This window comes from Vidua chalybeata, chromosome 12 (assembly GCF_026979565.1).
Source record: "Vidua chalybeata isolate OUT-0048 chromosome 12, bVidCha1 merged haplotype, whole genome shotgun sequence".
NCBI classification, from domain to species: domain Eukaryota; kingdom Metazoa; phylum Chordata; class Aves; order Passeriformes; family Viduidae; genus Vidua; species Vidua chalybeata.
In genome coordinates, this window is record NC_071541.1 from 16849344 (window position 1) to 16867774 (window position 18431).

At 50.0% G+C, this 18431-nt stretch overlaps 3 protein-coding genes and 1 long non-coding RNA gene across 4 annotated transcripts in view; 3 read left to right on the forward strand and 1 right to left on the reverse strand.

Annotated features, from left to right (window-relative positions):
• The window catches only part of DOCK3 (dedicator of cytokinesis 3), a 184866-nt gene extending 179925 nt beyond the window's left edge, over nt 1–4941 (forward strand). Inside the window, exon 55 of the mRNA XM_053953429.1 lies at nt 447–4941. Within this exon, the coding sequence (XP_053809404.1) occupies nt 447–953 (507 nt within the window). The 3' untranslated portion in view covers nt 954–4941. The remainder of the gene's footprint in view (nt 1–446) is intronic.
• LOC128793936 (uncharacterized) overlaps nt 1–8830 on the reverse strand; it is a 37435-nt gene extending 28605 nt beyond the window's left edge. Inside the window, exons 1-2 of the long non-coding RNA XR_008432935.1 lie at nt 8730–8830; nt 7922–8007 (exon numbers count right to left, since the gene is read on the reverse strand). This is a non-coding gene — a long non-coding RNA (uncharacterized LOC128793936). The remainder of the gene's footprint in view (nt 1–7921; nt 8008–8729) is intronic.
• Nucleotides 8831–8875: 45 nt separating this feature from the next.
• On the forward strand, nt 8876–13807 carry MANF (mesencephalic astrocyte derived neurotrophic factor). Its single transcript, XM_053953428.1, has 4 exons — nt 8876–9206; nt 11449–11576; nt 12363–12504; nt 13475–13807. Exons 1-4 carry the CDS (start codon nt 8891–8893, stop codon nt 13657–13659), a joined length of 771 nt encoding a protein of 256 aa, XP_053809403.1. The 5' UTR covers nt 8876–8890; the 3' UTR covers nt 13660–13807.
• A 381-nt stretch (nt 13808–14188) lies between these two features.
• On the forward strand, nt 14189–17208 carry RBM15B (RNA binding motif protein 15B). The gene has a single exon (XM_053954069.1). The coding sequence runs from the start codon at nt 14189–14191 to the stop codon at nt 16937–16939; it is 2751 nt and encodes a 916-aa protein (XP_053810044.1). The 3' UTR covers nt 16940–17208.
• Nucleotides 17209–18431: the final 1223 nt, after the last annotated feature.

The following is an 18431-nucleotide window of genomic DNA, read 5'->3' on the forward strand; positions in this document are numbered from 1 at the left end:
AAGTGGGCTCCTGAAAGGGATCCCCCCCTTCTCTGCTCCCACCAAACAGCTTATGAAAACAGAAACACTATTTCTAACATGCTAGTAACTTGCACATGAGAAAACCCTCTGAAAGCTCTTAACCTATTCCATAGCTGAATTCTACAGAAATAACTCACAGGTTGTAGGTCCTTCCCTTTTCCTTTTTTGCACCATATGCTGTGATTTCAGCACCCTGATCATCACCTCAGCTGCTGTTTCCAACAGCTCTGGTGTTGTTGAGTGCACATGTCTGCCCACAAGTGGTATTTCCATACACGTAAACCAATAATCCTTGACATTCTGAACATAAATGGAACTGCACCGTTGTTAACCACACTGTCAAAAGCTGAAATGGAGCTTAACACACAAGATGCAGCATTGCCTCCTTTGTCAATTTTAACCTGGTTTTGTTTCTCTCCAAACAGTCCCCTCTTCATCCTATCCCTGCATCGCCCACCAGTCCGCAGTCTGGTCTAGATGGCAGTAACTCCACTTTATCCGGCAGTGCCAGCAGTGGTGTCTCTTCCTTGAGCGAGAGCAATTTTGGACATTCTTCTGAACCACCTCCTCGCACAGACACCATGGATTCTGTGCCCAGCCAGGCCTGGAACACTGACGAAGATCTAGAGACACCCTACCTCCCTGTCAGGTACAGTCTCTCTGAGCCTGATGTCCTGGAGTCGCTCAAATCCCAGCCATGCCGAAGCCACTCTGCTCCATCTGGAGTCATTCCTCAGGACACCATGGACCCTCCTGCTTTACCCCCCAAACCCTACCACTCCCGGCTGCCAAACATGGAGAACGAGGAGGGGATGATAATTGAAGATGATGACAAACACCGCCCGTTGCATCGTAAAGTGTCCCAACCAGTGAGTGGTGGAAAGGAAGAGCAGGCCAGGGTGGCATGGGAGCACGGCATCAGCGAGCAGTAGGGACAGCTCCTGGTACGCAGCTGGCATTGGCATTCCAGGTCTGGATACGACAGAGAGAGCAGGACTCGGAGAACAGCAAACCGATTTTCTACTGCCGCAAGGTTATGTCTGAAGCCCACAAAAGCAATTGGGCCAGCATGGCAGGTTGCTGCTTTCCTTTTTAATTTCTTTTTACACCTTTCCGTTATGTTTTTTAACTTTCTGTGCAGTGGACAGTTTATTCCTTCTGCAGTTTCTTAACCACATCACACGGCATATGAGCCATAGAGACTTGCAGAAGCTGAAAAATACAATTTTAAGTGGAGGGGAAAATGGGGGGAATGTGGCAAGTTGATTTTAAACCTGCTTTCCTCCCAGTTCTGAGACGCACATGAGTAGAAGCTGTTGCACTAGGGACATATTTCTTTGCTGTACAGAATTGAAAGCTCATTGCTGAAATCAGGGATTCTATGAACTGTCAGGCTGGAAGGTGCATGAGCTGCAGGCAGTGGAAAAATGGCAATTCTAAGAAGAAATTGGCTCTTTTGAGAGCAGGATTGTACATATCTGTGCAGTGATCTCCCTGCATTGGTTCATAGGTGCTGAGGCAATCTAAAGCAGTGCTGAATGCACTGATCTCCAAGATATCATTTCCAACAAACTCTGCCTCCTTTGTTTTTTATGTACTGTTTCATTTCTTAAATTTTGCTTTCACTGGCTAAGCCAACCTGCTTTCTCATGGGAATTGTGTTATTCATCTGTGCTACAGAATGAGAGGAGGTTGGTGGCTACTGGAGCTACAACCTCATTGTAGGCCTTTCCCATGCCCAGCTTTGGGCAGGCTGTTGACACCAGCATTTCTATTCCAGATTAAAACAAAACCAACCAAATTGAGTTTGTCATGCCACAAGCTGGTTGATGACCCAGCCAGTAAAGAAAAGGTGGCTTAAATGCATCATATCCAACAATCCTTGCCTCAGGGCTGAACATCATAATTCTCACCAACTTCCATCACCCAGGAGCTGAGATTCATTCCTGTTAACTCAATATCCTCAGTCCCTCCCAACAACTCACTGCAGCTGGTGTGCAGAAAGAATCTCCCATCTCTCAGAGCAGACAGAAAACACCAAGACTTGAGCAATGCCTGGTATCAAGTGTACACCCCAGAGTCAGGGACCTTAAAGGCAACCTGTAAAGAACAAGTGTTTGTTTCCTCTTTTGCTTCTTTAGAATGTGTAGTAAGAGCTGCTGTTTCTCTCTTCTGGAAGGCTGATTTCTCTCTCTCCTTTTCTCCTCAGGCAGCAATACACCCTTTCCCCATCCCATATTTTTTATTAATAAGCTCTAGAAAGGGCTGAAGAACATTGTGGGGGACACCAAGCCACACCACACAAACCAGAACTGTGCAGAGCTGAAGACAGTTCAGGTCTACGAACCCAAAACATGCCTTTTAATCAGTAGTTGCACAGTCCAGGAAAAAAATATCTATGGGTAATTTTGTTCTTTACAAAGAAAATATCTTGGTTCTAAGAAACCTTTTATTCCTGTTTTCATACTTATCAAGAAATTTTCAATCAAAATAGTATCAAATATTTAATGTTTTTAGATGAACAAGCCACCTTCCTTTCCCTTGCCATACCCACACACATTTTAGCCTTCCTTATAACCCTTTCACCTGCAGACTGCAAAGCACACTCCGTAGGATTGAAACAGCCCTCCCTCTTTCCTACCACTGAAAAATCTGAAGCACATTCAAATAAAACCGCCACGATAAAAATTAGTGTCAGAAACAGGAACAGCACCCAACTTACACCTTGGATTCCTGCCTAACTGCTCGGTTTCTCCTGCTACAAACAGCATAAAGAAGCAAAAAAGGATTATTATAAATCTTTTACAGGTCACCTTTAGCACTACCTCTAAATACAGTGACTGGGCAGAGTACATAGTTTCTGAACTGGCTAAAGATGGTCTGGCTGTATAAAGTCTGGACTCAGCAGTTGTATGAAGGGGACTTTAAGAGGATTTGTTTGTTTTCTTTCTCAAGCTCTAGCCCATGCAAAACTACTAAGTTATGGATTTGTTTCTTAAATGGCCTGTTTGGCTGGAACAAAGTCTCTCTTGCTTCCTCTATTTTGTTACTAACACAGGCTGCTTGTAATCATTATATCCTTCACGATTTAAACAATGATAATAAAATCTGGCCTATAATGGATGTTTCATCTTTAGCAGGAAGGAGAGTTTTCCAATGCTAGGACAGTATTCAGTGTTAACAAACCAAGCTGGATCTCTGGTATAGAACAAATGTAGGAAAACAACTGATGTTTTCAGTAAAGGTAAGTCAAGGTAATTCCTTAGAAAAGGGTGAAATGTTTTCACATATGCTATCCTCCAATCCCACTGAGACTCTTCCACTGAAGTTCTTCAAAGAACTAAGTTTTAATTCCATCTCCCTTGCCCCAGTTTCTTTCTTTTCCTGGCAGCAAGATTAAAAGTAGTAAATGTAGTGACTTACCGAGCTTCCTTAATGTGAAAAACCAGCAGGTCTTGCAAATAAAACTTTGCAGAACCAAGAATGCAATTACCATGGGACTGAGTCCCAGGCAGCTGGAAAACTTGCCCACCAGATCTCTAATCGGTCTCTGAAAATGCATCATCCTGCTCTGATTAGAGACCTGGTACAACAGCAGTGAGTTCATTTGGGGAGTCTGGCTTTCCTGTGTATTTGCAAGAGTTTGAAGATCAATCAGGTGATGTGTACAAATACCTACTTTATGGCAGGTCCACATAAAGAAAGGTGGAATAAATTGCTGAATTTACCAAATTTAAGCCTCTCTGGAGTTAAATTTCTGTTATTGTTCTGATATCTACCAAGTATTCTGTCTCCCTTTCCAGTGTTTGCCTTAAAGGGAGCAGAAGATAGAAAGACTATTATTAAGATTTTGTGAATCTTGGAACTAATATTGCCTGGAACTACTATTTCTCTGTAGGGTGAGGTGTCTTTTAGCATAGTACAATTCCAAAGTCAAGCTCAGTCCTGGAGTAGGTGGAAGCAACAGCAGTTGCACTTGCCCAACAGGATTTGAAGACTCCTTGTATAAACCACAGCAACAGGATGTTTTGAACAGAACCTTGACATTCTATACCTAACTCTAATTCAAACCTCAGTGTACTTGCCTTCATTGGATTTTCTTTGCATAAGAAAATAGCATGTGCATTCCTGAGAAAATTGGTGGAATTCTGCTATAAATCTCTCCATCATCAGTGTACCTGCTGGCCCCATCTGAAACAAAATTGAGAAGGAGCTACAGTGGTAGAAGAAAAGCAATTAAAACAATTTCTCTGAATCCTACTTTTTTTTTTCCCCAGTAGTTGGGTTGGTTTTATTGCTGTATGTAAGACTCAGATCCTTTTTCGTATTTTCCCCTATTTGGTTTTTAGCTTACTTACCCTTTTCTAGGTAAGGGATATTGCATATCCCTTCTATGGAGTATCAGCCAAAACTGGGGAGGCTGGAGAGAGCAAGAGCCTTTGGGAAACAAATTATGTGATATTTAAATTTTCTCTGGTCATGCTTCTTTGTAAATACCCCCATTTGAATGCTGTGTATTTGTACAGGAAATTGAGCAAAAAATGTATAGATTGTGATGTCTGACTGGTATTCTGCCCTGTAAATGTGTTTTTAACCTCTGGCATTCTGTGCTTATTTAAAAAAAAAAAAGGCGAAAACCTCTAACCACTTCTCTTTTGTGTATTCATGTTTAAAATAAAATGAAAACAGCTATCTTATCTATAATGGAAATCAAATTCAAAAGGAAAAAATTAATTTGTACAAGTGTCCTAAAGGTACTTCATTGTATATATTGTGATAGCATGTTTCCAGAACCAACAAATAAGTGGTGTGAATTTTAGATGTAAATATCTGCCGTTTGTTTTGGGTTCCTTTCCCTTACCCATTCACTCGACTGCTGTGATGTGGAATTAAAGATTAATACCTGATATTAAAACAGTACAGCTGTATGGTCATTGCTGTCCTTGAGGCAGAGCTATCCTCAGGCTGCTCCAAACCTTCACAAGAGACAAGGAAGAGCCCTCACTTCCCACCTTTGTGTGAATGACAAAAACAGGGGGCAACCTAAAGGCCTTTGTGTGTGGTGAGGGAACAGCTTCCATGTTTAAGTGTTATTTAGTATCAATTTCTTGAAGCAAGCAGCAGGTACAGCCCCCTCCTGGTCTAGTCAGGCAGATGGACATGGCACTTGCAACAGCCCCAGGCCAGTTTGGGGGCAATACTTTCAGAGACAAAGCTCTCCCCTAGGACAGCTGTGGAGTGGCTGGGTGCCACTTCCTTATCAGCTGGGGTTAAACCACCACTATCTCACTGCCTAAAAGACTGCTACTCTTTTATTGCAATAGTACTTAAATACTGATCATTTGAACAGAATAGGTGTGAAAGAATAGTAGTTAAGACATGTAGGAACACAGGATTTGGGAATTGAGAGCTATGGTGACTTCTACAGGCTCCTAATCTCATATTTTCTTCTATTAATACTAATAAATGAGGTCATTGTACAGGAGGCAAAATAACTCATTTAATGTCTCAACAAACCAACAAAAAAATTTCTGATACCTGTCTCAAAAGACATTTAGCAGCAATTCTGACTCTTCAGGTGGCCCCAGGATGTACATGGACTGCCAAGGCACCCTTTGCACACACCACAATCAAATACTGAGAAGAGAAACTGTAACAGGGTACTGAAGTCTGTATCAGTCATAGAATAGAATCATAGAATCATTCAGGTTGGAAAAGACCTCCAAGATCACCAAGTCCAACCTTCAAGGAAATACCACTCTGCCCTCTAAACCATATTGTGAAGTGCCATGTCCACTTGGTTTTTGAACACTTCCAGGGATGGTGACTCCACCATTTCCCTGGGCAACATGTTACAGGGCTTAACTACCCTTTCAGTGAAAAAATTTTTCCTAATATCCAACCTGAACCCTTCCCTGACACAACTTAAGGCCATTTCCTCTTCTCTTGTCACTTGTTCCCTGGGAGAAAAGGCTGACCCACACCTGGCTAGAACTTTTCAGGCAGCTGTAGAGAGTGGTAAGACCTCCAGCCTGAATGCCCTGGTACCCTCAGCCACTGCTCCTAGGACATATGTTCCCAACCCTTCTTCAATCAGACCCTTGGAGACTGTTTCTAAGCCAGGTTATTCACCTTGGTTAAGTAAGTGGTTTTTATTCTGAAAAAATAATTTATTAACTAAGCACAGGTAATAAAAGCTGTGTTTTGGCACAACAAAAGATGTGTGAAGCCCTCAGCTGTAAACAAGAGTTAAAAAAATACTCTAGTTTCTGTTCAAACCAACAGAACAATTTTTTTCAGTGCAAGTCCAATACTTTATTTAAGCTGCCACTAGTCAGATTGAAATCTAAATCCCGTGTCCACATACCTCTTCTTATCTAAATAAGAAAACTTCAACACAGTTTCAAAATGTGGCTTGTCTGACTCAGTATGAATTTCATTATAAAGCTGATAAGAGGAGAAATTAAACCTCTACAAATGACTCTAACCTGGCAGATGAAAGATTCAGCCTCCCACACCCTATGCATAACTGTGCCTCCATTTCTGGATGATTCTTAACAAGCTATGGACACAAACACAGTTCACAAGACAGAGCTCTGAGTTTAGGTGTCTTAAGAGAAGGTTCACACACCACTTCTCTCTTTTGATGGCCTTTACAGTCAATCCCACATAAATTAACCCAATTTGAAATAGCAGATCTATTACCCTTCATCTTCTATTCAGCATTCATTCACAGCAGTACTGCATTACCTTTTCCCAAACTGTTTCCTGTCCCCCCGACAGAACTCACTTCTATGTCCTCGCAGCCCAACACCCGAGGCTGAGCCCCTTCATCCCTCCCCATGGCTGTAAGAGATTTGTGTTCTCAGACAGCAGAGCCAGCACAGCCCCAGCTCCCACAGCTTCCAGAACAGCCTCTGTTTACCTGCACTTCCCAACGACTCCAATCCCCACAGATCCACCGAGCCAAATTAACTCTCCTGCCCACTCAATTGGCTGACTAGCCCAGGCAGACCTTAGAGCACCTTCCAGTGCCTAAAGGGGTTCCAAGAGAGCGGGAGAGGGACTGTGGACAAGGCCCTAGAGTGATAAGGACATGAGGGAATGACTCCACTCTGACAAAGAACAGGGTTAGATTGGATAATAGGAAGAAACAACAGTGAGGACCAGCACAAGCTCTCCATCTCAGCCAGGACAAATCCCTAATGCTCCAGAGAGACAGGGCATGGAGGGTGGTGGAACAAACAGAGCCCCAAAAACCTCACCATGGATCAAGAAGAAGCACAAGCTAAAATGCAAGGAATCCATTCTAGCTACTGAAACAAACTATAAATAAAAAGAAGGAAAAAAAAATCAAAATACAAAAGGAGTCCTTGTTCTTCCTCAGACCCATTTAAGGATCCCATATTAAAATACAGAGGCTTATTTCCCAATCCAAAACCAAGTAAAACCACTTGTCTCCTATTCCACAAAAATGTATAAAGTTCCTAGTTTGAAGATGTTTCATAACTGCACTGTTTTGGTAGGTAAACTCTGTACTTATTATGACCTTCCTAAAGTCTCCTAATTCCAAATTTAAGCCCTATTAATTACAAAGCCACTTCATCTCACAGTTCTTTTCACCACTATCCTGATAAGAAACAAGGGCACTTCAAGCCACCACTTTTCTGCACACCTAAGTGACTTTAGTGGGTAATGAGCATAATTCTAAAAAAGCCAATAATATTCCTAAAGTATACTGATATTGAGCAATTCTGGAAATCATTATGGACTGACTTAATAATATTTATATTGATCTTAATAACCACATTTGGAGAGATAAAAAGATCTAGAAATGTGCAAAACCACGTCTCCTAATGATGTACTCTCACTGGTAAATACTGTCCTAATTACTGCTCACCTGCTGTGACCTTTCCTGAATCAGGTGCTCCTCCTCCCCACACTGCCTGTCTCACCTCGTCAAGCTTATCACTTGCACCTGATGACCTGCAAGAAAATTTTGATTAGGCACTGCCCCACCAGGCTGCCTCAAGAGCCCATGGAGCTGCATGGGAGCTCCCTTGCGGTAGTACAGGGCTGTGTGACTCTGCCTCTCCCTTCTTTCACTGGAATGATATCCCAGGATACAGAGTTACTCGTAAAGCCGCACAAGGAGCTATCAGCAGGTGTGTGCTCCTCTCCCAACTCCAACGGAATTTCAGTTATAAACTCACAGTGTCGGGGATTGTGGAAGGTAGTTAACAGCACAAACTGTGAGGACTTCTGGAACAGAATAAAAATATCCTGAGTTGGAAAAGACCCGCAAGGATCACCAAAGTCCAACTCCTAGCCTCGGCACCGGACAACCCCAAGAATCCCCCTATGTGCCCCGACAAAAGGTGACAGGCCCAGCAACTAGGATATTAAGTTGGAATTAAGCAAACAAGAAAATTTCTTTCTGGAAAACCACCCACCCAAGAAGCCAGAAACAAGTGCACATTTTGACTTCTCAGCTGTCCCTCCTCAAAGCATCCAGTCCTTGTACCTCACAGGGTGTACCCAGAGCCACCCGTGACGGGCTGTGCCCGCGCTGGCACCGAGCCCGTCCCTCGTCCCCGCCGCTCCCACCCCTCACGGGACACCCATCCCGCGAGCCGCCTGCCCACGCGACTCCTCTGCCCCGCCGACTCCACGCTACTCGGGGATCTCGAGCGACCCCTCAGCCTCACCTTGCGCTGCCCCACACCGCCCCGGCACCGCCAGGAGGGAGGGCGGAACAGGGGCCCGGGCTGGCCCCACCCGCCCTCAGGTGTGAGGATTTGCCCCTTTCCAAGATGGCGCCCGCAGCCGCCGTCAGGGAGCGCTCGCGAGCGCCCTTCCCTTAACAAAAATGGCAGCGAAGGGGGGCGGGGACCCGCTCCGCGCGCCGGCGCTCCGCCGCCTCTCCCCAATCAGCGGCCGCCAACTCTCCCGTGGAGGCGACGGCGCGGCCAATGGGAGCGGAGAGCGTGGCGGCCGGGCGGGGAGCGGGCCAATGGGGCGGCGGCGGCGGGGGCAGCCGGTGTGGGGTGGTGGTGCCGGTGGTGCCGGTGCGGCGGGCGCTACCGGGCGAGGCGGGATGCGGGCGGCCCACGGGCTTTGCGCGGCGCTGGCCCTGCTCCTGCTGCCGGCCGGTGGCCGAGCGCTGCGCGACGGGGACTGCGAGGGTGAGTGCGGCCGGGCCCGGCCCGCGGGCACGGCGGGGGGAGGCCGCTCCTCGCCGGTCCGCCAGGTTGTGGGGCCGGGACGCGGAGCAGCCTTGGGGCTGTTACAGCCCCTAGTGACAGCTCGGCCGCCGGGGCTGGGCCGGGCCGGCGGGAGCGCTGCCTCCAGCGGCAGGAAAAGTCTCCCAAGTCTGGCTAAGTGCAGACGGGCCTGGCCGAGCGCCGCTCGCAGGCGACCGGTGTCGGGACGGTGCTCGGGGGTGTCCGGTGCCGGGGCGATGCGCCGGGATGCCCGCGGGGAAGGCGGGGCGGGGCTTCCAGCCGCGTCCCGCGCCGGCGACGGGATCTCCCTTCCGGGGGTACTGCTCTCTCTCTGTCGGGAAGTTGCCGGTCCCTCTCCACGGGGTCAGCGGTGGTGTAGAGTCCCCACGGGAAAGAGGAGCGACGACTCCGGGAGACCGGACCGTCTCCAGGCCGGGAGATCAGCACTGCTGAGGCTCGGCACTGACGGGGCAGCGCTCCCCGCCGGCTTTCCCTGCCGGGTGACGGTGACCAGGCAGGGAGCAGGAGAACGCGAGTGAGGTTACTCACCCGGGACTCCCCCTTAATCATCACAGTATTACGGAGTGCTCGGAGTCCTCTCAGTGAGCACAGCCAGGAGCCGTGAGAGCTGATCCAAATCAAGTCGGGCCTTTTGTGTACCACGGAAATACGAACGCCTCGGGGGTGGAACCTGTTGAACTGCACAGCAAATTAAGCTGCTCCTGTGCAGTGCACTGAACAGATTCCCCAAGTGAAGCAAGAAGAACTTGAGGTGGGGCTGTAGTAGCTGGTTGGGAGTTTGGGATACTAATATCCCTCCTCTACAGTAAGACAGAATGAGGGGTGGGAACCCCATAAATCAAAACTTCCAGTTGCACTAGACTGGGAACGTTTCTATCCTACAGTGGCCATCAGTGTCACTACCTGCAGCAAGTTTTTTCTTCCCAAGTTCTCACTTCCCAATAGCTTACAGTGAACATCAGTGTGTCTGTGACTGGGGATAGACTGGTGGGAGGTAAAAAAGGGTACTGTACGCATACAAAAAATATTTTCCAAAGTGGCCCATCTTATAATTAGTTCTAATTTTAATATAATGAGAATACATTTCTACTCAGTTCTGTGATGGCCATACTCCATTTTCTGTCATACCCAATTACTGTGCCATGCATTGTGTTCTGAGTTAAACACAAGTTGCTAATGACAACAATATTTGCCAGTCCCTTCCTGCTGGAGTAAACAAATCTCATAAAAGCCATAACTCAAACCTGCTCCTTAGAGGCAGAATGGTTCTGGGCACTCATCTTGGCATGGGAAGGGGTGAGAATCCACAGGTGCTGAGCAGGAATTGGCGGGACTGAAGAGTGCTCGGTCCAGGTGATGCTGATATCCACAGATGAGTTGTGAGCAGCAGGGTGACCAAAATCTGACACTCAGGGTGTCCCTCAGTCATCCCACAAGCTGTCTGCCCTCCTTCCCAGCCACACACGGGGCTGCTGCACTTTGGAGCACGTACGGAATGACTGCTGCCAAGGGAAGGAGCAGTGACCGATTTGTGCAGCCCTTCCCACAGGCAGGAACTTGGATCTGTGCTCTCAGCTGCAGCTGCACTTGTGGGAGTTGTGTTATGTCTAAGAGTCTTCCCTCTTTCCATCTGAAACTGCATCAGAAGCTTGTGGAAATGAAAGAAGGAGAAAGGTGCTATGGGAACATGGCATGGGATCACATTTCTTTTTCTCTTGGAAGTAATTTCAACTGAAGCAGCCTTGTAATCAGTGATATCCTGTTACTGAAGTCAGCACACGGGGAGTCTCAGAGGATTATGTACAGAGTTGGTTTTCTGTCAGCACTGGGTTTGACACCCATGTTCTTACAAGTTGCTTCCCAAAGCAGCAAGACAACTTTAAATGTACATTTTTGCATGGGCGTGGTTTTGTGTCCATATGATCCTGTGCTCACTCGGGACAGTGTACAGAGGCCCCTAGACACTTCCATGGATCTCATTTCTCAGATTGTCACAAACCCACCAAAAGTACCAGGGCATGTTGTTGATTCATATGTGCTCTGAATGACTTTCTGAACCATGGGTGAAGTTCAGAAAAGTTCTGTTAACCAAGCCCCCGATTCCATTTCCCTACAAGTGTCCTCTAAGAGCTGCCGTGAGCTTACTGCTCTGGCTGATAACTCCATCCATCTTCCCTTCCAGTGTGTGTCACATTCCTGGGAAGGTTCTACCAGAGTCTAAAGGACAATGATGTTGAATTCACACCTTCCAGTATTGAAAAGGAGCTCTTGAAATCCTGCAAAGAAGCAAAGGGCAAAGAGAATCGCCTGGTAAGTAGGAGGAGTCAGTAATATTTCCCTTCTGCAAATGAGGGGAAACTGAGTTTGTATGATGTGGCTTCCCAGGAGCTGTTTTTGGTGGCTCTGTGGCCACAGTAGGTCCTGTATTTTTTATGAAAGGACTTGAGGAGTTCAATTTCTTTACCTTATAAAAAAGGAAAAAAAACCACCACCCTGTCAACAGTGATTGGACTGGCTGGCATCTCACTGTTACTGAAGCACTGGATATTACAAAGCTTTTGTTTGGTGTAGGGTTTCCCTGTCCCTTAAATGGTATTTGGGGTGCTATGTAATCTGTTAAAATATTTATTAAAATCTGTTAAAATATTTATCTTTGGCTGCTTAGCTGAAAACTAAATAAAGGAAAACCAAATTGCCCTAACTAAAACCAGAGGCAGTTTGTGAATGAAGAGGCCCAAGGAAAAAGCCTGCACTCTCCTCAGAGATCTATAGAGATACCATCAGACATGCAGAGGGGGAATGATTCAGAGAGGCTCTTTGAATGAAGAAGACTTTAATCCTAATCCTGTTCAATTTTTATAAAGTTAAGAAACAAGATCAGCCTCAGCAGCTGTAATATCATTGCAATGGAAAACACCTGCTCAGTATTCTGGGCTCAGTTAGGCTCCTTTTGCCCAGCTCTAGCTCTAGTCCCTTGGGGAGGTTCTCTAACAGTAAACATCGAGCTGCAAAACCAGATGAGAACAGGAAAAGAAAACTCTGCTTTTAGAAGCTTTTTTTCCATGCATCCCCACTTCACTCTTTTCTTTCCTCTAGTGCTATTACATTGGGGCCACAAGTGATGCAGCCACCAAAATCATTAACGAGGTATCAAAGCCCATGAGTCACCACATCCCTGTGGAAAAGATCTGTGAGAAGCTAAAGAAGAAAGACAGTCAGATCTGTGAACTAAAATACGGTGAGTTGCCTGCACTCATGATACCTGCCCATGATTTGCTGGGGTGTGGATGACTGGGGGTGAAGCAACATCCTAAAACTACTCAGTCCTGAGTTCTGTAGCCTGGTAAGGTTGCACAACCTGGGTTGCTCTCCATGAACATCCTAGAGAGTTCTATGGAGATGCTTAGCTAAGACTGTTGGCTGCTAACCCTTCTTGGCTTCAGGGACTCTGCAGGGACTCTGATCAGCCCTGGAATAACTAACTCCCAGGTGTAGCAGCACTGCTGCGCTCACACTGCTGTTTGGAACGTTGTGTTTGGGAGGGTGTGTGGTACAGCCTGTGCTGGCAGCAGGCAGGGGTGTCACTGTGGCGGGGCTCAGGCCCTTGGCTGAGCTCTGCAGTCCCAGCTGCTCTCCTGTTCCCATCAGCAGGGTGATAAATTATGCTTTATTACCTCCTCTGGTGCCTCCTCAGAGCATTCCACTCTGTTTCTCATCATCTTCCTTGAACTCTCATGTTCCTAAGATGACTCCTCTTCCTGAAAAGACTAATACAAAAAACAGGCATAGAAATGCCTCCTTCTGCTTTCCCTTATAGCTGCCCTTACACCCCCTGGAGACACCCCTTAGATTGTGGGTCTTTATACTTTTCATTTCTCCTACTAAGGTTGTGTTGCTTCCTAAAAAGCTTTTTGTTGTTGTCACTTTCTTATCTTTCCCTTGAAATCACTCTGCTACATTTCTTTCATCCAGTGGAAAAGAAGTGTTGCTGCTCGTGTAATAAAGGGGCTTTCAGGGCTATTATGGAACTCCTGCATCTAAACTGCAAGCAAGCTTTCTGTCTTCTAATAATTTTTAGCATTAAGAGCCTTATCTGCTGTCCAAACCTAACTTAGGCGTTCCTTCCACCCCCGGCACCTCTCTCTCTCTTGGGTTTTGGCTTCCTCGCCCACCTGGCATGTCTGAATGCCACTCTGCTCTCCCCGCAGACAAGCAGATCGACCTAAGCACCGCCGACCTGCGCAAGCTGCGCGTCAAGGAGCTGCGGCGGATCCTGGATGACTGGGGCGAGGTGTGCAAGGGCTGTGTCGAGAAGTACGACTTCATCCGCAGGATCCACGAACTGATGCCCAAGTACGCGCCGAGGGCGGCCGGCGCCCGGACAGACCTCTGAGGGCCGAGACCGGGGCGATCCTGGGGCTCTGAGGGGCGAGACCGGGCCTGTGAGGGGACTGTGAGGGGCGACCTTGAGGCTCTGAGGGGCGACGCCGGCCCCGCGCTTTGTACGGGACTTTCATTAAAGTTCGCCGGTGTGTACCGGGCGGAGCCGTGCCGTGTGACGTGATTGCGGGACACTTCCCCCCCCTCTCCAGACCCCGCACCCGCCGGGTCGCGCCGTTCCCCGTTCCCCGTTCCCCCCCTCCCGCCCTCGCTGCAGCCGCGGGCCGGCCCCGCGCGCGCCCCCTCAGCGCGCCGAGGGGCGGGGCTTCGCCGCCCGCCCTGATTGGCCGCCCGGCCGCCGCGCGCGGGCGGCGGGAAGCGCCGTGTGACGTCACGGCCCCGTGACGCCGACTTGCGGCGCGGCGCGCGCGGGGCGATGACGTAGGGCCCGCGCGGCGCGGCGGCCGGAGCCGCCTTCGCTCCCTTTTGTCCAAGATGGCGGCGGCCGCCGGAGGCGCCTCCTGAGCCGCGGGCCCGGCGCGATGAAGCGCGGCAGCGACCGCGACTCGAGCCCGCCGGGGGCCGCGGGCGGACGCGCGGCCGCCGCCGCCAAGCGGCCCCGCGACCGCGACCGCGAGAGCAGCAGCCGACGCGGCCCGCACCGCAGCTCGGGCGCCTCCCGCAGCAGCCGGGACAAGTCCACGCCCGGCGGCGGCGGCGGAGGCGGCGGCGGCACCACCACCAGCAGCGGCGGCGGCGGCGGAGGCGGCTCCAGCTCCCGCAGCCACCGCGGCGATGAGCGCGCCGGCGGCGGCGGCGACTCGAACCACCGCCCGGCGGGGAGCGGCTCGGCCTCGGGCGCCCGCGGCGGCAGCCAGGCCGCCCCCTCGTCCTCCTCCTCCTCCTCTTCCCGGGCGCTCGGCGTGCCCAAGGCCAAGGCGCTGCCGGGCGCCGTGGTAGCCCCGTCGCTGCTGCTGGCCGGGCCGCCGCCGGGCGCCGCGCCCTCGCTGCTGCTGGCGCCGCTCGGGGGCTCGGCCGGGCTGGCCGGGGAGCCGCCCGGCTCCTGCGAGTACAAGACGCTGCTGGTGAGCGGGCTGAGCGCGGCCTTGCCCGACCAGCTGCTGGAGGACGGGCTGTTCCGCCTCTTCCAGCGCTTCGCGGGCGGCGGCGCCGGGGACATCAGTGTCAAGCTCTCGCACACGCCCGAGCTCGGCCGCGTCGCCTACGTGAACTTCCGACACCCCGGGGACGCCCGCGATGCCCGCCGGCACGCCCGGGCCCGGCAGCTGCTCCTCTACGACCGGCCGCTCAAGGTGGAGCCCGTGTACCTGCGCGGGGGCCGGCGGAGCCGCACGCCGCCTCCCGCGCCCTCCCCGGAGCCGCTGGGGTACCTGCCGCCGCTGCACAGCGCCTACCAATACAAGCAGCGCTCGCTGTCGCCGGTCACCAGCCCCTTGCTGCGGGAGCCGCGGCCCCGCCACGCCGCCGCCGCCGCCTTCGCGCTGGAAGCGGCCGCCATCGGGCTCTCCCGGGAGCGGGAGCGCGCCCTGGATTACTACGGGCTGTACGACGAGCGCGGCCGCCCGTACAGTTACCCCATCGTGGCCGAGGAAGACCTGATGCCAGAGGATGACCAGAGAGCCACCCGCAACCTCTTCATCGGCAACCTGGACCACAACGTGTCGGAGGTGGAGCTGAGGCGCGCCTTCGAGAAGTATGGCATCATCGAGGAGGTGGTGATCAAGCGCCCCGCACGTGGCCAGGGCGGTGCCTACGCCTTCCTCAAGTTCCAGAACTTAGACATGGCTCACCGGGCCAAGGTGGCTATGTCGGGCCGCGTTGTGGGCAGGAACCCCATCAAAATTGGCTATGGAAAAGCCAACCCCACCACCCGGCTGTGGGTGGGGGGCCTTGGCCCCAGCACTTCCCTGGCCGCCCTGGCCAGGGAGTTCGACCGCTTTGGCAGCATCAGGACTATTGACTACGTGAAGGGCGACAGCTTCGCTTACATCCAGTACGAGAGCCTGGACGCTGCCCAGGCCGCCTGCGCGCAGATGAGGGGCTTTCCCTTGGGCGGACCGGAGAGGAGGCTCCGAGTGGATTTTGCCAAAGCAGAAGAGACGAGATACCCGCAGCAGTACCAGCCCGCGCCGCTCCCCGTGCACTACGAGCTGCTGGCTGACGGCTACAGCCGGCACCGGAGCCTGGAGCAAGACTTGAGGGTGCGGGATAGGACTCCTCCACACCTCCTGTACTCGGACAGGGACAGGAGCTTTGTGGAGGCAGACTGGGCCAGCCCTGCCAAAAACGCCGAACGCAGGAACAACCTGGAGAGCTACAGCCGGTCCGTGCGCAGCCGGAGCGGGGAGCGCTGGGGCAGCGACGGCGACCGCAGCGTGCCCAAACCGTGGGAAGAGAGGCGGAGACGCCGGAGTCTTTCCAGCGACCGCGGGAGGACTACTCACTCGCCTTACGAGGACAGAAGCAGGACAAAGGCCAGTGGGCCAGCTCTAGACCGCAGCCCTGACAGGGCTCGCAAGGAGAACCACACTACAGAACCCGGAGCCGAGAAAGAGCAGAGCAACTCCCTCCAGAACAATCGTCACGCGGCCGAGGAGAAACCCCATCGCGAGCCAGCCGATGCTCCCCAGCCCAAAAAAAGGGACAGCGAACGCAATCATCGAACTGGTGAATCGGAATCAAAAACTCACGAGGAGCCAAAATCTGAGACCAAAAAGCTAAAGAATTTATCAGAATATGCTCAGACGCTGCAACTTGCTTGGAATGGGCTTCTTGTGCTAAAAAACAGCTGCTTCCCCACCTCTATGCACATCCTGGAGGGAGACGTGGGTGTCATCAACGGACTCCTCAAAGACCATTCATCCGGCGGGAAGCTGACGCAGCTCAAAATCGCTCAGAGACTTCGGCTGGACCAGCCCAAGCTGGATGAAGTCACCCGGCGCATCAAACAAGGCAGCCCCAATGGCTACGCAGTGCTCCTGGCCACCCAGTCCGCCCCGGCAGGGGCAGGGGCCGAGGGGACCTTCCCTGTGGTAGAGCCTGGCTTGCAGCGACGGCTTCTCAGGAATCTGGTCTCCTACTTGAAACAGAAGCAGGCTGCTGGGGTTATCAGTCTGCCCGTGGGAGGGGCAAAGGGCAGGGACAGCACAGGCATGCTTTACGCGTTCCCTCCTTGCGAGTTCTCTCAGCAGTACCTCCAGTCAGCACTAAGGACATTGGGAAAGTTAGAAGAAGAACATATGGTGATAGTTATAGTCAAAGACACTGCCTAGCCCACACTGTCTTTTCAAATTCCATGTTTTCTTTGTGTGTCACACAGCCCAGTTGTTTTTAAGGCTGATCATTTTGGTTGAGGCTCAAAACACCTTGACCAAAGTGGTAAGATTTTTAGTTTCTAATTAATTTTAATACCTATAATATCTATTAAAATTTTAAATAGAGCCCATTTTATTCGTTTTTAATATGTGACACTGTCCGCTGTTGTTCTGTATTTTTATTTTTTAACTGTATGAAAAGTTGTCAGTAAAGCCTTGTTCACTGATGGATTTCTAAATTTGTGCGGTATCCCAGTTCTTCTGGCCCAGGAAGGAAGGGTGAGTTCCCTGTGCTGCAGGAGCAGCCAGGCCAGATGAGGATCCAGCCCAGTTCAGTTCTCAGATCCCAACCTTGAGAACCTCCTTCATCTTTATAAGTGTCCCTCAAGGTGGGAGGGGAAGGGGGTTTTTAGTGTTGTATCAGAGACTTAAAGGTTGGAGGTTTTTGGGGTTTTTTTGGGGTTTTTTTTCTTTTTTTGGGTTTTTTTTTTGTTTTTTTGTTTGTTTGTTTGTTTGTTTGTTTGTTTTTTCTTTGTTGTTGTTGTTTTTTGGGGGGTTTTTTTGTCCTGTTTGCTTTTTATTTCGTAAATTTGAGTCTGGATGCTTTGCTGTTGAGTCTCTGTTTGAGAATAGAAGCTTCCCAAGAAGCTAGCAACCAAGGAAGCAAATCCTGATCAAGAATAAAAGTGTTTTTCATACACACCAAAAAATTAGTTGATACTTGGCAAAAAGTTTGCTACTGAGGAGTGGATGCTGTATTCAAGTTTGGTGAGGTTTGAGACCACCTGGTACATGCCTCAGTCATAGAAGTTCTTGGATAAAACAAAAAAGGTTTGACATTACCAATTTTTATAAAAGGCAAAACAAGCAGAAGAAAAAAAAAGTGGTTTAAGGGGGAGCCCCCTTGGGCCCATATTAGATGTGGACAAGCTTGGGGCATGAAGGTGTTTGGTGAGCTGGAGGTGCCCATTTGCAATCAATCATGTTGTACTACCTGGAATCCTTTACTGAAAGATAAATGGCTATTTTTTTTCCCCTAAAGTTTAAATTTGTTCTCAGGCTTCCAAAAACAGACAGAAACATGTCTGTCTGGCTGAGAATGTGTTCTGTTACCACAGGTGACCTGTAACAGAGGAACCACTGGAGATCAGAATCTGAGCTCTAAAACGGGATGGATCCATCACCTGTGCTGTCTGTGCTATGAGGTGGTTGGGTGGGAGGTCAGAGCCTTTGAGTGCTCAGCAACATAAGGATGTGGTAATGAGTCCAAGCTCGAGTTAAAATCCACGCTTGTTCTGTTTGGGGATATTTTTATTTTTTAAAATGATGCCTGTAGATTTTAGGAGACTTACAGAAAATTGTGTGGGATTAAAAATGCTACATTTTAAAGTTTCTTTAGATTTGCAGGTGTTTTTTGTTGTTGTTCTCATAGTAAGTAAGTGAACAAATT